Here is a 25,584-nt window from a genome sequence, read left to right on the forward strand (position 1 = left end):
TTTCTTTGGTGTGAACAGGATCTCCCTCTGGGAAAGGTGGGAGGAGGGTGAAAAAGGGAACAGGAGGAGGCCCGTTCCAGCCCTGTGCTCATGTGAGAGGGACACACAGGGGTTAGTGTGCTGCCGGAACAGAGGGGCTTTGTGCTACAGCTTATTCCAGAGCTGTGGCTCCACAGATGCATGCTGGGCGGGCTCCGCCTGCTTCATCCCTGATACACTTGCTTCTTCCTGACAAGAGCAGAGCAAGACCTATAACAGTAATTAAAATAAGAAAATTAAGAAGATGCAGGCAGAGGCCATTCTTTTTTTTTTTTAATTTTTATTTATTTATTTATTTATTTATTTATTTATTTATTTATTTATTTTTCCCCCAAAGCCCCAGTAGATAGTTGTATGTCATGGTTGCACATCCTTCTAGTTGCTGTATGTGGGACACGGCCTCAGCATGGCCAGAGAAGCGGTTCCTCGGTGTGCGCCCGGGATCCGAACCCGGGCCGCCAGCAGTGGAGCGCGCGCACTTAACCGCTAAGCCACGGGGCCGGCCCAAAGCAGAGGCCATTCTGAATGCATTCAGATACTCAATGTGTCTGGAGAAAGCTGCCTGTAATTAAGAGGTGAGAAAAGAGTATATCATGGGGACGTTGATGCCACTGAACACAAGAGCCAGATCTGTTGTTGCATATCCAATGTGGGTGCAAGCAGAGCTCTGACTTTGGGTCTTTCCCTTTCTGTGCTGAAACTCTTGTTATCTAGGTCATGGGAAATCTGCCTCTCTTGAATAGGAGCAACAGAATAGAGAAGAGTTTGGTCCTTCCTACCCAGATCTGAAAGACTGGGAAGATAACTCAAGGTAGAAGCATTTCTGACTCAAGGCCCTTCTTCAGCATAGGTCGGTGGCAGACAGGCTGCTAGGTTACAGGCAGACAGTAACCCAAAAGGACTCCCAAATAGAATAATAATAATAATAGCTAACACTTAGATAGCACTTGTCATACTGCCAGGCATTAGTCTGAGATATAGATAGACAGATAGATAGAGATATAGATAACTTATTTAATCCCTAAATAACCCTAGGAGGTAAATGCTATTATTAATCCTCTTTTAAAAGAGGAAACAGAAGCCTAGAGAAGTTAAAATAACTTGTCCAAAGTTATATAGATGGTAAATAACGGGGCTGGGATTTTGAACCCAGCTAGTCTGGTTCCAGAGTCCATGCTCTTAACTATTACTCTATGCCATCTCTCAGTGGAGTCCTGTCCTTTCTTAAATGGGGTCATCTGAACCACAGAACACAGAAAGTGATTTGAGTGACTATTTTCTTAATTCTGTCTCTAGGATGGTAACAATTAGTCCTATGCATAGGAGAGAAGTTAATTCATTAGGAACTGTTGATGCCTTAGAGTATTAGAGCTTAATTTTTGAGGAAAACAAGTTGAGAAAGACTAAAGGGACTGTAGTTCGCAAATATCATATTTGTGCAGAACTATTCTGGAACTAATTTCCCACTGGATTGTTTTGGAACCAGTTTGAGACTCTGAGCAAAGGACCAAACCTCATCCATCCCTTGCTCTACAGATATAGAGCCTTTGTCAGCAGTAATGTCTTACCATTAACACTTGAGAAGAGCAGCAAGTTGGGATATGATAGTGAGGTGACTTTCTTTCAGCAAATCAAGTGGTCAGACCACCATTATTTGTAGAAGCCATCACTGATGCTTTTCCCATCTTCCTTGTCCTTTGTTTCTCCACATTCCCCCAAGTTTCAGAATCCCGTAGGTCACTTGGCAGATATCCATTTGCCCTCTGGGAGTGTTTAACTCTGGACCTAGGCCTTTCCTTTTGGTCTAGTTGAAGAGATCATTGATAGACATTCTTGCATTTCCAGCAACAAATTATGGAAGGTCCTGCCCTGCCTTTACCTGATCTTATAATAGACTTGTGAAAAATTTCTAGGTTAACCCAAAATAACATGGAGTAATTATAATAGATTTCCCCCCCAGCTCCTAGCTTATTAAATAATACTAAATATGTATTGCTGGTACTGTCTCCTCCACATCATATGGAATCATGTGTAGGGAAATAATAGCAGGTTACACAGTAAATTTTTCTTTTTTTTTTTTTTAAATTTTTATTTATTTATTTTTTCCCCCCAAAGCCCCAGTAGATAGTTGTATGTCATAGCTGCACATCCTTCTAGTTGCTGTATGTGGGACTCGGCCTCAGGATGGACGGAGAAGTGGTGCCTCGGTGCGCGCCCGGGATCCGAACCCGGGCCACCAGCATCGGAGCGCGCGCACTTAACCACCAAGCCACGAGGCCAGCCCCAGTAAATTTTTCTTGAGCTGCTGTAGGGATGGATGTTCGATGTGTATGAGGAGAAACGATGCTAGTTAGAGAATAGAGTGAGGAAAACAGTTCCAACTTGAAATTAGTAGAATGAGGTTTAGTCCCATTTTGCTGTAATCAGTTATATTACCTTAAGAAAAATTTTCACCTTTTCTGGGTGATTCTTTATCTGCTTAAAAAAAGGATAGGGGACTTAATAATATCTTCCCTTAATAAGACCTACCCATATCACATAATTCATTCATTTATTCATTCATTCATTTAAAAGTAGTTATTGGTTGCCCTCTATATGCCAGTACCATCCTAGGTGCTGGGAGTATAGCAGAGAATTAAAGGACAAAAATTTCTGTCCTCATACTTATATTCTAGAGAGTGCAGTCAGACAATAAATAAGTAAAATATATGGTATGATAGATGGTGACAAGTGCCACAGGGAAAAATAAAACAGGTAAGGGTGGGAAGTTTGGGGAAGTGGGGGTGGAACTTACAATTTTAAATAAGGTAATCAGGAAATACTATATTGAGAAGGTAATATTTGGGTAAAAACCTGAAGGGAATGAGTGACTGAGCTGCTGATAGATCAAGTAAGATGAGGTCCAAGAATTGACCATTCTAGGTTGGTGGGGCCTCCTATTCTTAGATTACTTAGGTAAGTTTATAAAGTGGTCTCATATCTGGTCTCAGTAAGTCTGAAAAATAACCCTGGGATTTTTTTATATGAAGAAATCTAACAAGAATTTCAAGGGAGTGACATTCTTTGGCATGTTGACAACGGCGTGTAACTCACTGTTGAGTGAGTTGTTTGTCTGGGTGGTTTAGTGAGGATCTGGGCCATGTGATGTCAAGGAGCACATTCTGATCTCTGTGGGGAAGGTCCAATACTGCTTGAGAAGGACTCACCAAACCAGGTGCCACTTGTTGCCACTCTTTGTTTCCATTCTCTGGACATCACATTCATCATTGTTTCAGACATAGGTAAAGATGGAGAAGATAGATACATTTAATTACACCAAAATAAAAAACTGCTGCACATAAAAGACACCAGAAGACTGGAAAAAGATATTTGCCACAGGTAGTGCTCACAAAAGACCGATTAAAACTAAATGTAGTTATAAAGACTAAAATTAACCAGCCTGACTGTATTAATTGCTGATAAGTCTATGGGGAAGTTTATTTATATTCATGCACTGGTGGAAGTATAAGTTGGCATAGCTTCTTTATAATAGCAAAAAATTGGAGACTGCCAAAATGTCTGTCAATAAAGAAATGGATAAATAGATGTGGTATAATCACATGATAAAATACTGTACAGTAGGGAAAAGGAATGAACCAGGTCTATATATATAGGTATCGATATAGATAGATAGATAGATAGATATCATTATGGGTAGATCTCAAAAACAATGCTGAATTAAAAAAAAAGTAAAATTCAGTGTGATATTTTTTACATAAACAAAAAATACGCACACACAAAAGTGTATTATGTATTATTTAGGGATCTACACACACACACACATATGTAAAAGTATTAAAAACAGAAGATTATGCAACAAAGTCATGAGAGTGAGTGGCTGGTGAAGAGTGGGTGGTCTTAAACAGGACTTTAGCTTTATCTGTAGGTTGGAAGTAAACATGATAGAAGGTTTATTTCAGGGTGTTAGACACGTAGGTGTTTGTTATATTATTCTTTGTACTTTTGGGTAATTTTATACTAGCTAAACAGTTTAAAAGAAGGGGCCAAGTTTCATAGGATGAGCCCCCAGAGAATAATATACCAATCTATTTACATATAATTTATCCTCGTTGACTATAGAACATCTACCTCTATCTGTATCAGAGGAAATGGGGTAACTGCATTACATTAACTCATGACAATTGTCTCTCCTAATGTGTCCTTGATGGTGTCACACTCAAGTGGAAGATCAAGGATTCTTTTTTTGTTTTTTTTGGAGGAAGATTGGCCCTGCACTAACATCTGTTGCCAATCTTCCTCTTTTTTTTTTTCTCCCCAAAGCCCCAGTACATAGTTGTGTATTATAGTTGTAGAGTTGTAGCTTTTCTACGTGGGATGCCACCTCAGCATGGCTTGATGAGCAGTGCGTAGGTCCACGCCCAGGATCTGAACCGGCGAACTCTGGGCCACCAAAGCAAAATGTGCAAACTTAACTGCTACGCCACTGGCCCAGCCCCAAGGATTCTTATTAGCACAGATCATGCCCTTTATTCTGACTCTTGATTCTCCTCTTTTTTTTTTGGTGAGGAAGATTAGCCCTGAGCTAACCTCTGTTGCCAATCCTCCTCTTTTTGCTGAGGAAGATTGGCCCTGGGCTAACATCCGTGCCCATTCTCCTCTACTTTATATGTGAGAATCCTCCTCTACTTTATATGTGGGACGCCTGCCACAGCATGGCTTGATAAGTGGTGCATAAGTCCACACCCAGGATCCAAAACTGCGAACCCTGAGCTGCTGAAGCAGAGCGTGCGAACTTAACCACTATGCCACCGGGCTGGCCCTGACTCTTGATTTTTTACTTTTTTGTTACTAACTGTAAGCATATCAACTCATGGGAAGTACATTTGGTTTCACAGCTATAAGCATAGAGATGCTAGCATGACAGACTGGGATGTATAGAAGCTTAATAACAACATTGTGCTTTTTCCCTTGTCTAACCTCTTCCCTGCAGGGAATCTTTAACCAGTTTCAGTGTAGTAGTGAAAAAGTGCTTCCATCTGACACTGTCCGCAGTGCCCTGGCAAAGACTTTCCAGGATGAACGGCGTTTCCAGCTGGGAATTATGGATGATGCTGCGGAGTGCTTTGTAAGTGCTGGCCTCTGGCCCTCTTTGATGTGGAGTGGAACTGTTGATGATCTCCATCAGAGACTGGCTACTTTACTGTGGTATTTACTGTGCCCCTGGTCTCTACAGTTACAATTAGGAATTTCCCTAGTTTCCCAGAGCTCTAGGGTGTCTCTGCTAATGCAGTATGAATTGCCTAGTGAGTTTATTCTTTTTCCTTTAAGCTTAGGGTAGTTTTGTGCTTGCCATTGCATAAAACGGTGGCTTTCACCTTCGGAGAAGACAGGGCTCATTAAAATACAAATTGCTGGACCCCATCCCCTTGAGTTTCTGATTAAATGGGTCTGGAGTAGAGTCCAAGAATATCTAGCTCTAACAGGTTCCCAGATGATGCTAATACTGATGCTGCTGGTCTGGGGACCACACTTTGAGAACTCTCGCATTACTAAAGATAATTAAACAGAGAGTAATTGAGTCCCTAGCACAAGTGTGATGTGCTATTAGATAGCTATGTTGTTCCCAGTGACTTTTAGTATCTGAACTCTGGGTTCTATCCAGCGATCTTCAAAAGACTCTCTGTGCATCCACTAAAAAAATCTGAGAGTGATATACATCCCATTACAGGGTAAAGTATAGGCCAAAATCAGAGATACTCCTGAGAAACTGGATCATTGATATATATATTGCTGGTGGGAATGTAAAATGGTATAGCCACTCTGGAAAACAGTTTGGAAGTTTCTTTAAAAACTGACCTTGCAAACTACCATATGATTAAGCAGTTGCATTCCTGGACATGTATCCCAGAGAAATGAAAACTTATGTTCATTAAAAAACCTATACATTAATGCTCATAGAAGCTTTATTCATAATAGCCAAAAACTGGAAACAACCCAAATGCCTTTAATGGGTAGATAGATATTGAAACAAACTGTGGTACTTACATACCTTGGAATACTATGCAGCAATAAAAAGGAATGAACTACTGATTTACACAATAACTTGAATGGATGTAAAAGGAATTATGCTGATATAAATTATCCCATTTATATAACATTCTTGAAATAAAATTATAGAAATCGGAAAACAGATTTGTGGTTGCTAGGGGTTAGGGTTGGGTTTGGGTGGGTAAGGCTATAAAGGGATAGCATAAGGGAGCCTTGTGGTGATGGAACAGTTATATATCTTGATAGTGGTTACATGACTCTCTACATGTGATAAAATTGCATAGAGCTACACACACAAATGAGTGTATGTAAAATTGGTGAAATCTGAATAAACTCTGTGGATTGTATTGATGTCCATTTCCTGGTTTGGATATTATACTATAGTTATGAAAGATGTTACCGTTGGAGGAAACTGAGCGAAAGGTACATGGACCTCCTGTATAATTTTTTTGAAACTTCCTATGAATTTATAATTATTTCAAATTAAAAAGTTAAAAAAAATTAGGGGTATTCCTACCTTCTAGGAGGATTGCTGTTTCTCTGGGTAAACTGCCAACCAATTTGTACATTTGTCTGTTGAGTATTATTGATATATTGCTTTTGTTCTTTCCCTATTAGGAAAACCTCCTGATGAGAATTCACTTCCACATTGCTGATGAAACCAAAGAGGATATATGTACTGCCCAACACTGCATCTCCCACCAGAAATTTGCAATGATGTTGTTTGAGCAGGTGAACCTTATCTCTATCACATCTTAGATTTTTTCTCCAAGAACACTTTATCCTGGGATGTGGGATGTCAAATGGGTGCCAAAATAGTTAATGACTGTGGCTGCTTGGTTTTGCTTTTTTCTCCCGGGGCCTAGTGTGTATGTACTAGCTGTGGTGCCACTTCTGATCCGCTGCCTTTCATCCAGATGGTTCATTACATCTCCACCACTTCCCTTTGGTGAGTCTTACAAGGTTCCCTGTTGGTACCCCAAGGCAGTCCTTTAATTTGGGTTTTAACTGGAGGCATCCAAATAGATTATATCCTTATTGCTGAGTCTATGCTATATTGTAGGAACCCAGAACAGTAATTTTAAAATAACCTTTATTCTCCTTCTTTCGTCTTCCATCCCTCCCCTTTTCCTAGGCTCAGTTCTGGCCAGCAAAGTGGGAGGAGGAATGGGGATTCTATGAACTTTGGATTTGGGGACGGGCAGAGGCACCCACTGTGTTTGTGGGACACTGAGGCTGGTCAGGACAAGGGGCTTTGGTATAGTGGGCAGAGGAAGAAAGTCAAACATGTGAGTTAGGAGTTTGCATGAATGATTTAGCTATAAATCTGTACAACTCCCACCATCATCCCACTTCCATTCCCCATCTTGAAGCAATCAGGCTATTTGTATGCTGGAAAGACGAGAAAAACCCTCACCAAGCATGTTTGGTGAGCTGCTGCAGAATGCCAGCACCATGGGGGATCTGCGAAACTGTCCGGTGAGTTAAGTCAGGGGTGGGGTTTGGAGTGGTGAGGGGAACCCTAAAATTAGTAGAATTGAGGCAGAGCCAGTGGGAAACATGTCAAACTAGCCTTATATATGTATTTCAGAGCAACTGTGGAGAGAGGATTCGCATTCGCCGTGTGTTGATGAATGCTCCACAGATTATCACAATTGGGCTGGTATGGGACTCGGACCATTCAGACTTGGCAGAGGATGTCATTCACAGCCTGGGCACCTGCCTTAAGCTGGGTGATGTGAGTGTTAGTTACCTTTATCTTGGAGTTAGAGTTCTTGTGTCTTAGTATTGCTCAAGCACAGTGAACACTGAACACAAAGGTATATCCTAGATAACAAATATTATAGAGTTTTGGACAAATATACTAGTGTATATGTGTACACATACAGGTACATGCATGTACATGCTCACATACCTCCTTTGGGTAGGTGGCAAAGGCTTTTTAGAAGAGAAGGGATGACCTTGGCCTTGAAAGACAGGATGGGCAGAGCTTAGCTATTGATAAAAATCGATTTATAGAGTTTTTATGTGCTCTACTCATTGTTGTTTATATCACTCTAGAGTAGGGAGGTGTATTCAACCATGGGAGGTAGTAAGGTCAAAGAAGCGACCAATCCTGACTACAGCTGCTATGGGAGGTGAAGGAGGTAAAAGTTGGTGACCTGAATCCTAGAATATGAAATTCACAGTGAAGAACCAATGTCTGTTGAGAAGGTAATGAAGTCACTTGGAAGAGAATTTAGTGGTTTAGTGATTTTCCATGCATCTGTTCAGGGAGATAGGCAGGGAAACAGACTTCACACGTGATGAGGTCTTTATGTTATCAGCTCCATGGCCTAGTGTAGGTACAGCCAGGGTTTTCCTTCAGTTCAAGAGAAGAACCAGAAACTGTGGTTTCCTTTCTAATGGTTACTCTCTGGAATAGTTCTGTGACTAAGAAGATCCCTTGTTGTTGTTTTTTAATGTCATTAAGCCACTGTTGAAAATAAATGAACTATCTGAGATCTTATTTTAGGTCTCCTTCCCAAGTAATCTCTGACATGAGTAGGCTATGCACAATAAAATCTCCTTTTTCTAAATTTCTGTAGCCTACATATTCTGTACTATTATAGTTTTATTTTTATGATTGTTTTCTCAACCAGATAATTTCCTCAAGGCAAGAATCTTTTTCTTCACATTTTTTTTGTATGTCTCTTAGCACCTAGGACAGTCCTGAACATCTAGGAATTGAAATGCTGGTAACCAGCATGGCAGTATTGCTCCTCCTAAGGGCTTTCTTATCCCCTACTTAGGGTCTCAGCAGGAAATTTATATTTGTGGTGCCAGCTGATAAGTAACTTTTGAAACTTGAGAGTGTTTTGTTTTGTTTTTTCAACTTTTCTGGCTCTTTCTATGATAGGCCCCCAACAAGAAAATATTATTGAAAGGTATGAGGAAATATAACCACCTTACCAGTTTACTGGCCACTGTCTGTCTTGCTTTTCCCTACATTTTGCCTTTTTAGGTTCATTTCTGATGATTAATATGGACTAGCAAAAAATCTTAGACTGAAGGGTGGAGAAGCAAGTCAGTACCTTAATTAAGAAATGATGGAGTCTGCTGAGAGAAGATGTGAGAAGGTTAAGTATGTGACTGTTTACTTTCTCTTCTTCTCCCACAGCTGTTTTTCAGAGTGACAGATGACCGGGCCAAGCAGTCTGAACTGTACTTAGTAGGAATGATCTGTTACTACGGCAAACATTATTCTACATTCTTTTTCCAAACAAAGATCCGCAAATGGATGTATTTTGATGATGCTCATGTCAAGGAGGTAGGAATATTCAAGCCCTTCTTGAAGTGTTTGGTGACTACAGCAAAAAACTGAGGATAATTATTGTTTGTCTTCAGTGTTTCATTTTCATAATTTTGATGTCTGCCTGCCTATCTGTTGAATTGGTGAGAGTATTAGTCTTGTCTTCCCCAGTAGATAGCAAGTTACTCAAGGACAGGCTCAATATATCTTCTATTATTTTCTCTGAATTGACTCACCGGGCATTCAGCACAGTTCCCTATTTATAGTTGACAAAGTATTTTTTTCAATGTGTTAATTGGTTGATTTGAGTGAGAACAGTCTAATGCCTCGAATTAGGTTATAGGGTTAGCATGAAGTTAAGAATTCCAAATCTTGGAATTATCAGTGGGTAATATTGTAATACTTTGTCTCAGGGCTGCTATAAATTATTCTCTGATTATTAGCTCCCTACAGTGCCCTATCACAGATTAGTGTGTTTTGGGATAGTATAGAGAAAATAGGGCTATGATGATGTTTAAAGCTGGAAACTTGATACTATCTAAACCACAGAGTCTATGTCTGAAGTGGTTTAGCTGATCTGCGTGAGTTAGGAAGCCTCTTGTGACAAAGTTAGCAGCTAGGAGACTGCTGACTATAATCTACACCAATCCATGGACCTTAAAGCAGTGTCTTCCACAAATAATAAAGTCTTTGGCAAATTCCCTGATTCTCTTCATTTTCATCTCTTTTTTGCTGTTATAATTTTGGACAACTTATATAAATTCTTTGAGCTTTAGGTTTTTTATTGAAAAATAATACCTGCCTTAGAAGATATTAAATAAGATTTATATATAAAAAGCATATGTTTTAAAGTAATGAAAACTCAGTTATAAATGTACTGAACATCTATTATGAAATAAGCACTATGTTAGTTGTCTGACTCCAAGAGCACATCATCTAAGAATGTGACTGGTTCAAGCTTAAGAGAGGATGAGTTTGGGGATTTGATTGGATTGTGGTTTCTATGGCTATTGTGTCACTCTTTTCCACCGCTATGGCAGCACAGAATGCAGCACAAAGCTAAGGCCAAGAGGTTCAGCTGTCTATTCTAAGCAGTTTGACATTTCATGTCCTGCCACGTGTGAACTCTGAAAAGGAATGTCATTTATTCTAAGGCAGTCTGTGAGAGAGTTTCTGTCTGCTCTTTAGCTTCATAAAAGTGATTTTATTTTTATTTTTATTTAAACCCCCCCCCCAAAGCCCCAGTAGATAGTTGTATGTCATAGTTGCACATCCTTCTAGTTGCTGTATGTGGGACACGGCCTCAGCATGGCCAGAGAAGCGGTGCGTCGGTGAGCGCCCGGGATCCGAACCCAGACTGCCAGCAGTGGAGCGCGCGCACTTAACCGCTAAGCCACAGGGCCGGCCCCATAAAAGTGATTTTAATATTTAGGAGAAAATTATAGAAATGCAAACTTCAAGAAAGGGCTTTAATTTGATGTTTGTAAAAAGAAATTGATCACCAAGGCAGCTGAAGCTCCCTCACATAGCATATTCACCTTTGAAAACTTTTATTCATATTTTACAACTAACTTGATGTTTCACAGGAATAAAAGTAGTTTTATTCATCATTCCTGTCTCTTACAGGGTTTTAATGCTTTCTAAAAGGATTAACAAAAAAATATTTAACAAAAAATTTATTAAGTTTAGGTTTAAGATATCTTTTGTTGCCTCTTTACCCAATTCTTGTTTTTTCCTCTCTTTTATTTTCTTTAGAAAAACTGAACAGGACGGTATGTTTTGAATTGCGGATGTGAAGTATAATTGTCATGTTCTTCTGGTTGTTTCTGGTTCAGATTGGACCCAAATGGAAGGATGTGGTGACCAAATGCATCAAGGGGCATTATCAGCCTTTGCTGCTCCTTTATGCAGACCCCCAGGGTACCCCAGTGTCTACCCAGGACCTGCCTCCCCAAGTTGACTTCCAGTCGTACAGCAGGATGTGCTATGATAGTGAAGATTCAGGTGAGCAGCCTAGCTCTTTACCTTCCCCTTTTCCCCTCCAATGTGATCACCAGACATTTGGGACTCATGCTTAATCATAAGCCTAGATATAACCTAGCTTGGAGAAAGAGGATCCATTAGAGATAAGACAGAAGTGCCAACTTGTGGTGAAGCCCAAGTTGTGCCAGGCTTTGTTTCCTTCAGCCTTCAAGGATGTGTTACCTAAATCACCTGGCCCCAGTTCAAAAGTGGGAAGGAAATTATGGTGATTTAGGCTGAGATACTAAGTTTGTGAGGGAAACCTCAGTATTTAACTTCTAATACTTGTAGAGATGACTGATTCTTACTGGCAACTTAACAGTGACTTAAGTGAGTTGTTAAGACCAAGAAAAATGATATGCATTACTACAAAGCTAGCCATTTTGTTTGGGGTAAGAGATTTTCTTTTGTTTTGAAATGCCAAATGCAATAGCAATATTCCTCAGTTTATGAATCAGTTGTTCACTTCTAATTCAATTGTTTGGAACTTAAGTCATGCTTTCCTGTAGAAACAATTTGCTAGTCCACAAAGGCTCATAATATATTAGAAATGTAACCCTAATGGTTTTGGCTTGATTTCTGAAAAGGAGGAAAAAAATGGTCTTTTTCTCTTCTTGATCTAGAGCTGGCCCTGAGTATAATTTTGAAAGAGAAGACACTTGTCTTTAGAATCTTTTTCTCTCCCTTTTGTACCTCCCTCCTGCTTGGTACCTGGTGTTCTTCCCACCCTTGTACCCCACCCAGACCTGCTCTACTTCTTCTCCCTTCAGTTAAACACTCATTTCCACTGTTGTGCATGTTTCAGCTAGGTGTTCAGAAGAAAGTAGTTCTGATTGAACTAATTCACACTAAAGTGTAAATAATAGCTCCATAATTTCTCAGAGATATTAAAAATGCTTATAATGTCAATTAAAATTTTTAAAGTGACATTTCTGGCAGTATAGGAGAAAAATTATGGGACAGGGGAACAACTGGTTATGTATGCCAGGTCAGCCTGGGACTCTCCATCTAAGTAGACCTTACTTTTCACAACTTTTTCCTTTCTTCCGCTTTTCCCCCCATAGGTTTTCTAAAAGCCCCACAGTTTTTCACAGTGGCAGGCAAAGTGAGGGCTTCAGCAAGGTAGGGGCAGGAATGGGAGGAATTGTTTGTGTGTCTGGGTTATCTGGAAGTTGGGTGTTGGGAAGAATGGCTCTGGTATATCCTTCTCACCCTTCCATCTAGGAAGTTCTTGACTTATGGACCTTTGTTCTCATCCAACTCTTTGCCCCCTCTCTATCATTCTCCTTCTCTCTTTCCTCACTTTTGCATATGTGTCTCCTCCTTCCCTCAGGGAGGGAGCCCTCCATCTCCAGTGATACTCGAACAGATTCCTCAACGGAGAGCTATCCCTACAAACACTCCCACCATGAGTCTGTGGTCAGTCACTTCTCTTCTGATTCTCAGGGGACAGTCATCTGTAATGTGGAGAATGATTCCACGTCTCAGAGCAGTCGGGACACAGGTAGGGACTTATACAGTGGACCCTGCTTGCCTGATTCGGTTCCTGCATAGAAGGTCTCCCAAGAAAAAAAAGAAACTGGGGCAAGTCAGAAATGTTTGTCATGCAAAGGGAGAAAGGCACAGAACTTTGGTAATTGAGTGGAATGAAAAGAAGCAATGCAATTCTGAATGAATGATGATGTTCTGTTGTACATATTCCTGTCGACAGCAGAATATCAATAAGAAGCATTGTGATGTGATTATTGATGTGATTGTTTATTCTGAAATTTACTTGTATCCTGCTATGCTCTTGATCCCTGTCCTTCTCACAGTGCCCCATTAAATCCTTGTGGTCTTCCACCTCATCATGTTCTCATGTCAGGCTTTGTTCCAAGTGAAGGACTTTGAGAGAAGGAGATTATTTGTGGGCTGGAGATACTTGCTGATCACCTTACTAGGCTTTCTGAAGGACAGAGAAGCAAAAGAATGAAAGCTAGCCTGTTTGTTATTGTGATTCCATGCAGAGAACATTCTTGAATTGTTCTGTTCATCTATAGAAGAGTGTACCTATGTCAGTGGAAGAAATCAATATAGGGTATAGAAGGAAGAACAGTGAGTGACTGACTGCTGAGATGAAAAGTTCATCACCTAAGGCATAGAACAGTGCCCATACGCTTACAGACTTGGCAATTAGTGAGCACGTCTTCAGATTGGTGGTTTATACTCTGTGCATGGCCTTTTTTTTTTTTTAAATAGAGAATTTCAAACATATTCAAAAGTATACAGAGTAGTATACTGCTCCTCCATGTACCCATCACTTAATTTCAATAATTATAATTCATGGCCAATCTAGTTTTATCTGGATTGTTTTGAAACAAATCCTAGACATTATATCACCTTTTCCATAAATATTTTAGTATGTATCTCAAAAATATAAGAAATCATTTTTTTAATATACCATTATCACACTTAAAAATATTAACAGTTAGTCCTTAAAACCACTAAATAACCAGTGGGTGTTCGAATATCCAATGATCTTATAAATGTCATAATTTCTTAATGGTTTGTTTGACTCAGAATCCAAATGAGGTCTACACATTGCGATGAAGTGATAAGTCTTTTATGTTTCTTTTAATCTGTAGGTTTTCCCTCTATTTTTTCCTTGCAATTTATTGTTGAAGAACTAGGTAGTTTGTCCTGTAGATTCCCCACATTCTAAATATTGCTGATTGTATTCCTCTGGTAAACTTGAGCATTCTTTTCTGTCTGTATTTCTTGTACATTGATAGTTGGATCAAGAGATTTGGTCAGATTCATGTTGGATTTCTTTTGATGACTATTGCATAGATGACTACCGCAAAGTGTGATTTTTTTTTTAGACCATGTTTCTGAAACTGTGAACCGGGGAGAAGCCGTCACAGGATAAATAAGGCATATTTTCCAGGAGAGTCAGGTTTATGTTAAGGGTTTGTGAATGGCTGGGGATGGGGTAGCATACCCCCATTGCTTTAACATTTGTAGATTTAGTTGCTTCAAGTGATTTCCTCCTTTCTTTCTTATGGGCTCAGAGGTAGCAAAGGAGCAGATAAAAGTAATAAAAGATTGCATTGGTAATTGATTGAAAATATGTAGCCATATCACTACACTGCTGATACCTGAATATGTACAAGGATTTTCATATACTAACATGAAAACAAATGTCTGTTAGCTTTCCGTGCATTAGAGAATCTAGGAGATTTTCTCTAAGACTGTCTTCTAATTTAATTTAGTTGCTTAATTTACCTCTGGCTTCCAGCAGCTTAGATGATTATATCCTTTAGAATCTGACCTTTGCTGTTATCAAATCATACTCATATATTTACATACTGTGGGCATGAAGCAGGGCAAGTTACATAAAAGAGCCCAGATCTCCTGGATTTCCCAGTGATTAGTATTGAGGAACAATGAAGTGTAATCTCTGGGTGGAGCCAAGTTTGGTAAAGCATGGTTTGTGGATGGGAATGAGAATTATTCAAATTTCAAATGTCGTTTTAAATGATTCACATTTAAGTTAGGTTTAGAACTGGGTCTTAAAGCCATACACAATCAGAGCTCTTATGGGCAAAGGCTGGGGCACTTGGGATAACACCAGATGTAATAAAAATTAGACTTTACTTGGTATGTGCTGCTAAATAAATAAAAAGAAAGCTCTGTCTTCTATTTATGAGAGTAAAAATATATTGGTACATGACATTTTTGTACAATCTTTAAAACTCTTGCCTTTTAAAAATTACCAAGTAACGTGTCCTTTTGGGTCACTGGGAAAGATTACGAGCAGATTGAGACTGGTAATTGCTTAGGAGACATTGTAAATTTGGAAGCTGCCATTAAATACTTGAGTTTCTCTGCATTTATCTATTGAGAGATTCCTACTACACTTAAATCAGATAGCCTTGGCCCCTACAGCTTCTGATACACGAGTACACTAAATTTGTGGCACTGCCGTGAATTCCAAAGGGAGACTAGGTTCTCAAGAGATGGAGGTCAGTCTCAGATACCAGCTTACCCCCATTTCCTTGTTCTTTCAGGACACCTGACTGATAGTGAATGTAATCAGAAACTCACATCGAAGAAAGGGTCATTGATAGAGCGCAAGAGGAACTCTGGCCGGGTTAGGAAGAAAGGTGATGAGCCACAGGCCTCAGGGTACCACAGTGAAGGCAAGCCACTCTGCGTTGCTTCTCTTTCTTCATTCACTCTATCAAACTTTTGTCACACTCCAGACTAGTTTCTCTTTTCTGCTCAAAGGGCTTTCCTTGTTTTTCAACTTTAAGGTCTGGGTATCCATAATCATTTTAAACATTTATATTTGTTTCATTCTTTGTGTTTTTAGGAGAAACATTGAAAGAGAAGCAGGCTCCTAGAAATGCCTCTAAACCATCCAGCAGCACCAACAGACTAAGGGATTTTAAAGAGACAGTCAGCAATATGATCCATAATAGACCGTCCTTGGCTTCTCAGACCAATCTCGGATCTCCCAGTGTGGGGAGAGGAGGAGACCAGACTGACAAAAAACCTCCTAGGAACCTGCCTCTACACTCTCGTGACTGGGAAGTAGAGAGTACCAGCAGTGAGTCAAAATCCAGTTCTTCTAGCAAGTATCGTTCAACATGGAGACCCAAACGGGAGTCTCTAAATATTGACAGTATCTTTAGTAAGGACAAAAGAAAGCACTATGGCTATACGCAGCTTAGCCCCTTTTCTGAGGATTCAGGTGAGGAGACAATTAGGGAAAAATTGGGCTTTTGATAAAGTTGATTTATATATTTAAAAAACCTGGATTTTCTAGTAGACCTGGCAAGGTGCCTTTTTACCCTGATGTCAGGCCTTTGGGGATATGAGTTCAGTGAATGAGTAACTGGAGGGAGGGGGTAATTATGTCTTGATTTGAGGCAGATGCTAAATCCACCGCCTTTTCCATGCTTGTTCTTTGATCGGGAAAGCTAAAGAATTTACACCAGATGAACTAAGCAAGTCACCTGCTTACGATATTAAAGCTGGTAGACCAAGCCCCCAGTACAAGCCCTGGGGCCCAGCACAGCCAAGCTCTCACCGTTTAGAGCAGCACCCTCGCCTAATTCAGCGAATGGAATCAGGCTATGAGAGCAGTGAGAGGAACAGCAGCAGCCCTGTCAGCCTGGATGCAGCCCTGCCTGAGAGCTCCAGTGTCTGCAGGTATTGTTTGGCCTTTGAATAGCGCCATTGTCCCTCACAGCGATGTGAGCCACCAAGAGGCTTTTCAACTCAGACGAGTGGAGAGATGGACTTGATTGCTATTCTGTGGGCAAGCAAAGTATTGTGCTCTATCAACTTTCTATGGCACAGCACCCTCTGCTGGGAGAAAGTACAAAGGAATTTGAGAAAGGACAGAACTTCTAATTTGAAGTATTTTTTTTTTATCTTGTTTATTGCAGTAACATTGGTTTATAACATTGTATAAACTTCAGGTGTACATCATTATACTTCTATTTCTGCATAGATTGCATCATGATCACCACCCAAATACTAATTACAACCCATCACCACACACTTGTGCCAAATTATCCCTTTCGCCCTCCTCCCTCCCCCCTTCCCCTCTGGTAACCACCAATCCAATTTGTTTTTTTTTTTTTTTAAAGATTTTATTTATTTATTTTTCCCCCCAAAGCCCCAGTAGATAGTTGTACGTCATAGCTGCACATCCTTCTAGTTGCTGTATGTGGGACGCGGCCTCAGCATGGCCGGAGAAGCAGCACGTCGGTGCGAGCCCGGGATCCGAACCCGGGTCGCCAGCAGTGGAGCGCGCTCGCTTAACCACCAAGCCACGGGGCCGGCCCACCACCAATCCAATTTGAAGTATTATATATAAAATAATTGTTTAGTAAATAACTTTTAGTGAAAGAATAAATTAGTGCAGCAAAACTTACATAGTCCTACGATCAGAGAGAAAACTCAATTGCTATTTATTCTTGCCTTTCATTTTAGGATAGGTTCTTTTTTTCTTTAGGGTCACTGGAGATTGTTTTATTAAGCCAATGATATTCATAATTCCATAAGATAATGATGACAGTTTAATAATGCTCATTGCACCCTGTCCATAGGGCCCACTTTGCTTTCTAAATTTCAGATCTCCTTACACTGTTTTTACTGAGTTGCCATGGAGGCAAGTTTCCTAACAGTATAGCTCCTTTGAAAGGAGTGATTATATCTTCTTCAAGGGTGATAACCACATCCTCATACTTGCCAACTACTCTTCCCTGGCCACAGGACCCTGTTCAGTTTTACACATGAGAAGATGCTACAGAGGTGTAAGAAAGGAAGGCAATTCATATGAGAGCATATGTTTATTAATTCATTAAGAAGTTTTGTGCCAGACACTGTGCTAGATGCACAAAATGTGAATGTGGTGAGATAAGATGGGGGAATTAATGGGTATTTCAATTTTTCAGAAGTAGTATAGCAGATACTTTAATTATATTAGTTTGATGTTTTGTTGTTTTTTTGAGGGAATTTAGTCCTAGGGATGTTGCTAGTTTATCACCCTTCTGTTGCTTTTACTAGACTCTGGTTTCTCTTTTGAAGGAATCTAAGTGCTAAGAGATCAGCTGGGTTGGCACCTTCGTGGCGTCACATCCCAAAGTCTCACAGCAGTAGCATCCTGGAGGCAGACTCCACAGCATCCAGGAGTGGTTGGACAAAGAATCTGCCCATCGCAGGTAAGCAAAAGGACACTGGATTTGGAGGATTGAATTGGACTGCCAATTCTATTTGGGAAACAGCCTTAGCTGAGCACATTTGAAATTAGAGGACAGTTGCACTTTGAATATTCCATCAGAATGTAAATATGGAGGCATTTGAGCTGCTCCATTTTTGGATTTATTTATTTTTTGTTCTCCATCACAGCTTGTCTGATTGTTTCTTTCTGTCTTGGAGAGAGCCCTTATGGGAGCAAGGAGGAACAGAAATATGGTGAACCGTGTCAGTAGCACCCGAATTCCTTGGAAGAATAAGTCCTAGGGCTTTCCTTGGTATAGAGGCAGCCTCTTGGGAATGGATTTCTTATTGTTTAGTGCTATGAATTGAGATAACAAAGGGGACGTGTAGGCTATGGGCAAAACTAGGAAATAAGCAGGTCAGGCCTACCCCTGCCTCTATATCCTGTCCAGTATCCCTGTTTTGTTTTCCCTCCTTGAGTGTGCCGTGTGTCTCATATTCCCTCCCTCTCAAAACAAACTCGCAAGGAATGATCTGACTCCTTCACACTAAATTTAAGTGATGGAAAATAGTTTAAAGAATGCTTTGTCTAAGAGAAACTGGCATTTTAACAAGTCAAAGTCTGAAGATAAAGGAATACTGGAATTTCAGGTATGAGACACCAAGGGTAGAGATTTGAGGTAGTCATAGGTTTTAGCTCCCTTTTACATTCCTCTCACAACACACATCTATACTTACAGTGCATATTCCACTTAAGTAGAGACCCAGTCCGAATGGTTCAAAATGAATCCTTTACTTACTCAGAGCTGAAAATTGAGGTGATAACTAGGCAGTCTCCCCAACATGGAGACTTTGTGATGCCTGAGGGAAGGTGGTGAGTATACAATATAATTTAGTCTGCTGAGGAGTTCTGGGAGCTACTTTTCTAACTTAGAGGTCAACCTTCTCTGAAAGATGTGTTTCATCCCCTTTTTTTCTGGTCTGTTAGATCAATTGGAATAGTGTTTGTGGGTAGACGCCTAACTATGGTCTGATTTAATAAACTTCTGGATATAGATCTGTGGCCAGCTTACTAGGGAGAAGAGGACAGAATACTATATCCCAGCCTGTAGAGATGAGACCAGGAACATTATTGGTTTGACCACCAATTCTCAAGATAACCATTGAAAGTTCTTAGGAAAGAATACAGCAGTAATAAAAAGACATGAACTCTTTTAGGTATGTGTGCCATAGGTTGCTGACATCTGGCAAAGCAGAACAATGCCTATAGAAGCGCAGGTATCTCTGAAATCCTGGGCTGGAGTAGGTTATAGTTAGAAACTCATGGAAGAAATTCATGCTTCCTAATGAAGTTATGCATTTAGTTTATTTCCCACATTTTAATTTATTTCATGTTGACTAACATTGAGAAACTTGTGATCATGCATAAGCCTGTGCCTCCTTCTCTTTTCTTTAGATAGCCAATATCTTTTCAGCACATTAGAGACTGAGTCTGATAATTTCCCTAATAGCCCTAATTCTGGACCAGCTGGATAGAATTCACCAACAGAATTCCTCAACTGGTAAAAGATAATTAGCAAGGAGTTATAACAAATTCCTCACATATCATACCACTCCACTCTCTTCTTTGTATAGTAAACCCTACTTATGCCCCACAATGTGATCCAATTATTTTAGTCTGGCACAAAACAAATATTTTTATCTGGTGACTTTGATCACTCTTTTAAAAAATTACAGAAGTAAAATAAGTCCAACAATTCAGTAACCTGCCCTTTGCCTCTTCAAATTGAGGGAACCAATGTTACCATTATGGTATGTATCTTTCTACATCTTTTTCTTTGCTTATACAAGTATATAGATAAGTTTATTACTACCATTTTTTTAAAAAATAAAATGGGGCCAGCTCCGTGGCTTAGCGGTTAAGTGCGCGCGCTCTGATGCTGGCGGCCCGGGTTCGGATCCCGGGCGCGCCCCAAGGCACCGCTTCTCCGTCCAGCGCGAGGCTGAGTCCCACGTACAGCAACTAGAAGGATGTGAACCTATGACATACAACTATCTGCTGGGGTTTTGGGGGGAAAAAAGTGAATAAATAAAATCTTTAAAAAATAAAATGAAGTCATACTATACATATTATTCTGTCACTTTATTTATTTATTTATTGGTGAGGAAGATTGGCCCTGAGCTAACATCTGTTGCCGATCTTCTTTTTGCTTGAGGAATATTGTCCCTGAGCTAACATCTGTGCCAGTCTTCCTCTATTTTGTATGTGGAACGCTGCCACAGCATGGCTGACGAGTGGTATAGGTCCACGCCTGGGATTGGAACCTGCAAACCCCATGATGCCAAAGCGGAGCGTGCAGACTTAACCACTATGCCACCGGGCCGGTCCCCTGTCACTTTATTTTTCACTTAGTATATCATGGACATCCTTTTAGATCTATTTGGTTCTATCTATGAACAATGATAAAATTAAGTTTTTACTACTATAGATATTTTACAAACTCATTAAACAAATGGTGGAGATTAAGGGTGAGAAATTGACTTGCTTGAAGCTTCCCAGTGAGTCAGTGGCAGCATGTGGCAGAGAATGCTTCTTAATGGTTAAGAGCATGGATTGTGAATTTAACCTATTTGACTTTAATTCAACTCCATCATTACCGTCTGTGTTACCTTGGGCGAGTTATTTATCCTCTTTGTGACTCAGTTTCTTCATTCCTGAAATGTGGGCACTAATAGTATCTACATCATAGGTTGTGAGAATTAAATGAAATAATATATGTAAAAGTGTCAAAACTGTGCCTGTCACATAGTAAATGCTCAACAAATGTTAGTTATGTTGTTATTAAGCACTCAATAAATATTTATTATTATTATTATTCACAGCCCAGGTCTCACCCTGAATCTGATATGGAAAAACTATCCAAAATATGAACTCCAATTTGAAGCCAAGAGTTCCAAAGGAAAAGCAGTGCAGTGGCCATAAATGCAGCAGGTGCTTAGTCTTGGTTGTGGAATTATGGCGACTTCCCTTCTCCCTTGCTTGTATTCCAGGTGGGGAGATACCTTCCAAAAGCGAACTGGATGAATTGCAGGAAGAGGTGGCCAGGAGGGCCCAGGAACAGGAACTTCGAAGGAAACAGGAGAAGGAATTAGAGGCAGCTAAAGGGTTTAACCCTCATCCCAGCCGCTTCATGGACTTGGATGAACTGCAGAATCAGGGTAATTGTTGTGAGATTAGGTTGTAGGTGGTGGAGACAGAGAGAAGGAAGAAAAAAAGTATTAAAGCTTGTAAATTCCCTGTCTTTTTGGCAAAGTTATATTTTATCTTAATTCAGCCATTTCAGTGAGAGCTAAAGTAGGTGACAAGCCTATTGATTGGAGACAGGCACTGATTTGGGGCCCATCTATTAAAAGCCTATAGATAGAAAATAGTATATTGTTTGTGAAAAATATTTCCCATGAACATCTGTAGAAGGTGTAAATCAAACTAGTCACAATTCAGAAACAGCAGAAAAAGGCAGTGAGCGAGCCACACTGACAGTGATGGGAATTCTACTTGCTGGGCAGAAACATACCCTCGGGATTTCCTACGTGGAGCTTCAGGGAAGTGGATCTGCCAAACAGGTTCTAAGAACACTGAGCATGATTGCCTTTTGATCCTCCCGTGATTCATTTCCCAATCTCAAACGATTTTCATGGACTTTACTTAAGCTTCCTCAACTGCCCCACATTAGTTACATTTTTTCTTCACTTGCTTTAGGATGTCACTTTGTACCATAAGAAACTAGCCCTCAAAATGTGAGTTCAAAAGGCTGAGATACCTACCTTAAATAGGCTATGAAACTTGTGTCTCTGTTTTTCTTTCTATAAAATGAATTTATTATTCTTATTGTTCAGAACCCCCCCGATGTAAGAAGTTGTGCTAAAGCAGTATAAAGAATAGGAGTCAATGCTGTTTTGGTGGCTGCTTTCTATTAATCACTTCCCTCTTTTTATCAACACTTAGAAGAAGCTTCCTGGGTTAATTTGGAGCCCTATTTGGGGGCCACTTTTCTCTTCTAATCCTACTATCTTTTGATTCAAGGCAATTGTTGCTTTATATTTCCCATAATATAAGGCATTATATTTATTTCCAAATTAGTTTTAAATTCCTAATTCCTTAGCTGTCCCTATGTTTGGATAGTCTTTTCTTAACTTTTGTCCTTAAGCTATAACACATTGGTGTCTCAAGTATATATTGCTTCTGTAAGAGGGGTCTTGTCATTTCCCTCCCTTGCGTTTTTTTCCCCCTCTGTCAGTTGGGTAGTACATCAAAGTTGAGAGGGAATCCCTTTGGCTATATTTCATTGTCAATTTTCCATACTTTGGTTCAGTATCTCCTGTAAGAGCAAGGAATGGAGTGCTAAAATTCTAGAGGATAAGAATTAAAATCTAGTACAGTGATTGATCAACTATAGTTCACCTATCTCTGTAGAGAGCTTTTTTTGTTTTAATGGCTCTAGCTGCCGCCTCTGATTATAAAGGTTGTATAGATTCAGTTGATTTCAAATATGAGAAAATTTCAGGCCTGGAGGGTGGGGGGACCACATCTCTGGAGGTGGGGTAGAACCTGAATGCCGAGTTCTTCAGAACCAACTTGCTACTTCCACTGCCTTCCCATTGCTCTCCAAACGCCATGGTGAATTAGGGAGTGAATGTTAGGGGTGTGGAAGAGCTGTTATCTGGCAGTAAGTGGAGGATGGGGACATTATCGGAGAAATGACTCTGACATTTTGATTCTTTTTCTTGTGAGCTTGTGAAAACTCACCACTAATCCTAATTGTAGGTGAACTTACATTACAGCTTACTACCAATTTCTGGTTATGACTGAGTAAAAGGCAAGGGAGTACATAAACTGGAGGATTCTTTTACAAAAGTTGCTCTCATGGTACTTTCTTGCTTTTTCACTTGGACTCTCCTGCACCTGCTTTGGCACACATTCACTTTCAGGGGAGGAAGGAATATCTCATGCTCACTGTATGGGAAGTTGACTTTTTTGCGGTAGGTTTGGTGAGCGAGGGCATGATAAAAGTACAGCACTTATGGGTTGTAATTAGTATTTTGGTGGTGAACATGATGTAGTCCATGCAGAAATAGAAGTACAATGATGTACACCTGAAATTTTTGCAATGTTATAAACCAATGTTCCACCAAAAAAAAAAAAAAAAAAAAAAAAAAAAAAAAAGTACAGCACTTAGCAGTGCTGATGAAAGGTCTGTGCATGCAAACCAACAACAAAGGCAGTTCAACTGGCCTGGTAGATATATTGAAGTTAGGAACTGTAGACCACCTGTGCCCAAGAGGTGTATTGATTTTTCAGTTGAGGGTGGTACAGAGTGGACTGTGAATTGATGTAGGAAAGAAGTGTTACAAATGGCTTTCCAAAGAGTAGTGAAGCTGCTTTTGCCTTAACACAAAAGGCAGGAGGTCTCAGAGGAGGTCTGGGGTGTTCTGACACTGCGTGGAAAGGTGTATCTTGTTGCACTGTGGAAAAGCAGGTCAGTTCCAGGCATAGGAACCCACCCTTATGCTGTAGACAATACTTTGTTCTTTCCTTGAAGGACCCCCTAAGAGGTCTTGGAGTTGGAATCTGTGGTGGACAATGACATGCCCCTCTTTCATGGCCTTGGTAAGGTCTCGGTTAAGGCAAAAATGGATGTCCTACGTGTTTCAGAGAATTCTTAATAGCAGTGGACAGTTGGAATGAGGGTAGACCAAAGGCTCAGCAGCAAGGATCTATGTGTACTGAAGGGAAACAACAGTACATAGAAAAAATTGGAACGAATTAAAATGAAAAGTGCTGGCCCTTTCAGGGAGGAGTGACGGCTTTGAGAGGTCCCTGCAAGAGGCAGATTCAGTGTTTGAAGAGTCGCTGCATCTGGAACAGAAGGGAGATTGTGCTGCAGCTTTGGCTGTCTGTAACGAAGCTATCTGTAAGTAACTCTAACTGCTATGGCTATGGCACTTTTGACTAACTTCACAATAGGAATTATTAGTGTCGTCACTCAGAAGGGATAAACACAGCTTTTAGGAGGGCCAGCCCGGTGGCGTGGTGGGGAAGTTCGGTGCGCTCTGCTTCGGCAGCCCAGGCTTGCAGGTTTGGATCCCAGATGTGGACCTACACCACTCATCAGGCCATGCTGTGGCGGTGACCCACATACAAAAAAGAGGAAAGACTGGCATAGATGTTAGCTCAGGGCCAATCTCCCTCACAAAAAAAAAACAAAACAAAGCAGCTTTTATGTCTCCTTACTCTCACTCTCCCAAACTGAGGCCCTTTATCTTTGCCCTTCAGATTTCTAAGTGTGCCAGGCACTGTCACTGTGGCCTACGGATATTTACTAGAATAACCTCAGCAGGAGTCCACAGATGAACTATCCAGCCATGCCTGCTTTCTTATTCCAAGATAAAGTTAGACTTCAGGTGTGACATTAGTCTGCTCTTTCTCTAGTTACTGACTAGTGACGTGGAGCTTTTGGCAGGAAGAAATGAATAAATTGGCTGTGACTTCCCAGGCCTGTGACTTTCCACTGCATATTTGATTCTTTGTTTCTCCTCTGCCTTCCTGGTGTGTACCATAAGGTTATAGCAAGGGACTAAGGCTTAGAATTCATATCTGGTTCTTAAATGTGACCCACAAGAAGCTGTTCTATACAGACAGATGTAGGTTTGGATCTTATTTCTGCTGTTGGCTGTTGGGAAGGGGGAGTTGGGAGCAGAGAGTGGAGACCAGAGTCAGACAGGTCAGTTGCAAAGGACGATGGGAGTGGCAGCCTCTAAGATGGAAGCACCAGTTTCTTCCTGACTCATTTTAGTTTAGCTTTTTTTTCGTTTGTTTTTTTAGATTTGAATTAACCTCTTTGGCTTCCATGAATGTTCCTTATAGCCAGAGCCTGCTCTGTGCCCTGGACAGCATAAGCATGGTCCATGCCTTGCATTCCTGCTGCATATTTTGAGTTTCACTGCATATCTTTGCTCATTTTTGGTTCAATTTTATTCTTTTTATTTTTGTTTGTATTTTGTGTTCTGTTTCTGCTATATTTTCTTTTGCATTTTAGCTAAACTAAGACTTGCCCTGCATGGTGCCAGCTCTAGCACGCACAGCAGAGCCCTAGTCGATAAGAAGTTGCAAATCAGTATTCGAAAAGCACGGAGCCTGCAGGATCGCATGCAGCAGCAGCAATCATCGCAGCAGCCGTCGCAGCCCTCAGCCTGCCTCCCCTCACAGGGGGAGGCCCTCCCTCAGCTGACAAGGTAGTGCCTGGGAGCCACTGTAGTTTATGGATGTCAGGGGAGGAAGTGACCACGGGTGCTCCATAGCCAGAGCTCTCATTGTCTTGGTGACTACAGGAGAGATAGAAGAGTCCTCTGAAAAGATTTCTTCTCTCAGGTCAGACATACAATGCTCATCCCACTGCTGGTCCTTTTCT

At 40.5% G+C, this 25,584-nt stretch overlaps 1 protein-coding gene across 9 annotated transcripts in view; it reads left to right on the forward strand.

The window, feature by feature from the left end:
* USP54 (ubiquitin specific peptidase 54) overlaps window positions 1-25,584 on the forward strand; it is a 119,904-nt gene that overhangs the window by 78,522 nt on the left and 15,798 nt on the right. For 6 of the 9 annotated variants that reach the window (XM_087432026.1, XM_014784860.2, XM_087432023.1 and 3 more), the window contains exons 4-18: window positions 5,030-5,164; window positions 6,706-6,819; window positions 6,954-7,036; window positions 7,461-7,566; window positions 7,679-7,825; window positions 9,248-9,397; window positions 11,215-11,383; window positions 12,735-12,905; window positions 15,451-15,582; window positions 15,756-16,136; window positions 16,366-16,597; window positions 17,984-18,117; window positions 21,167-21,334; window positions 23,968-24,087; window positions 25,213-25,408. In XM_087432026.1, coding sequence (XP_087288152.1) covers window positions 5,030-5,164; window positions 6,706-6,819; window positions 6,954-7,036; window positions 7,461-7,566; window positions 7,679-7,825; window positions 9,248-9,397; window positions 11,215-11,383; window positions 12,735-12,905; window positions 15,451-15,582; window positions 15,756-16,136; window positions 16,366-16,597; window positions 17,984-18,117; window positions 21,167-21,334; window positions 23,968-24,087; window positions 25,213-25,408 — 2,438 coding nt within the window. Of the gene's footprint in view, window positions 1-5,029; window positions 5,165-6,705; window positions 6,820-6,953; window positions 7,037-7,460; window positions 7,567-7,678; window positions 7,826-8,211; window positions 8,302-9,247; window positions 9,398-11,214; window positions 11,384-12,734; window positions 12,906-15,450; window positions 15,583-15,755; window positions 16,137-16,365; window positions 16,598-17,983; window positions 18,118-21,166; window positions 21,335-23,967; window positions 24,088-25,212; window positions 25,409-25,584 lie in introns of those variants that run through there. The other 3 variants (XM_087432027.1, XM_087432028.1, XM_087432030.1) reach the window with 3 other exon arrangements.

This window comes from Ceratotherium simum, chromosome 6, assembly GCF_057802395.1.
Source record: "Ceratotherium simum simum isolate JZ-2026a chromosome 6, ASM5780239v1, whole genome shotgun sequence".
NCBI lineage: Eukaryota > Metazoa > Chordata > Mammalia > Perissodactyla > Rhinocerotidae > Ceratotherium > Ceratotherium simum.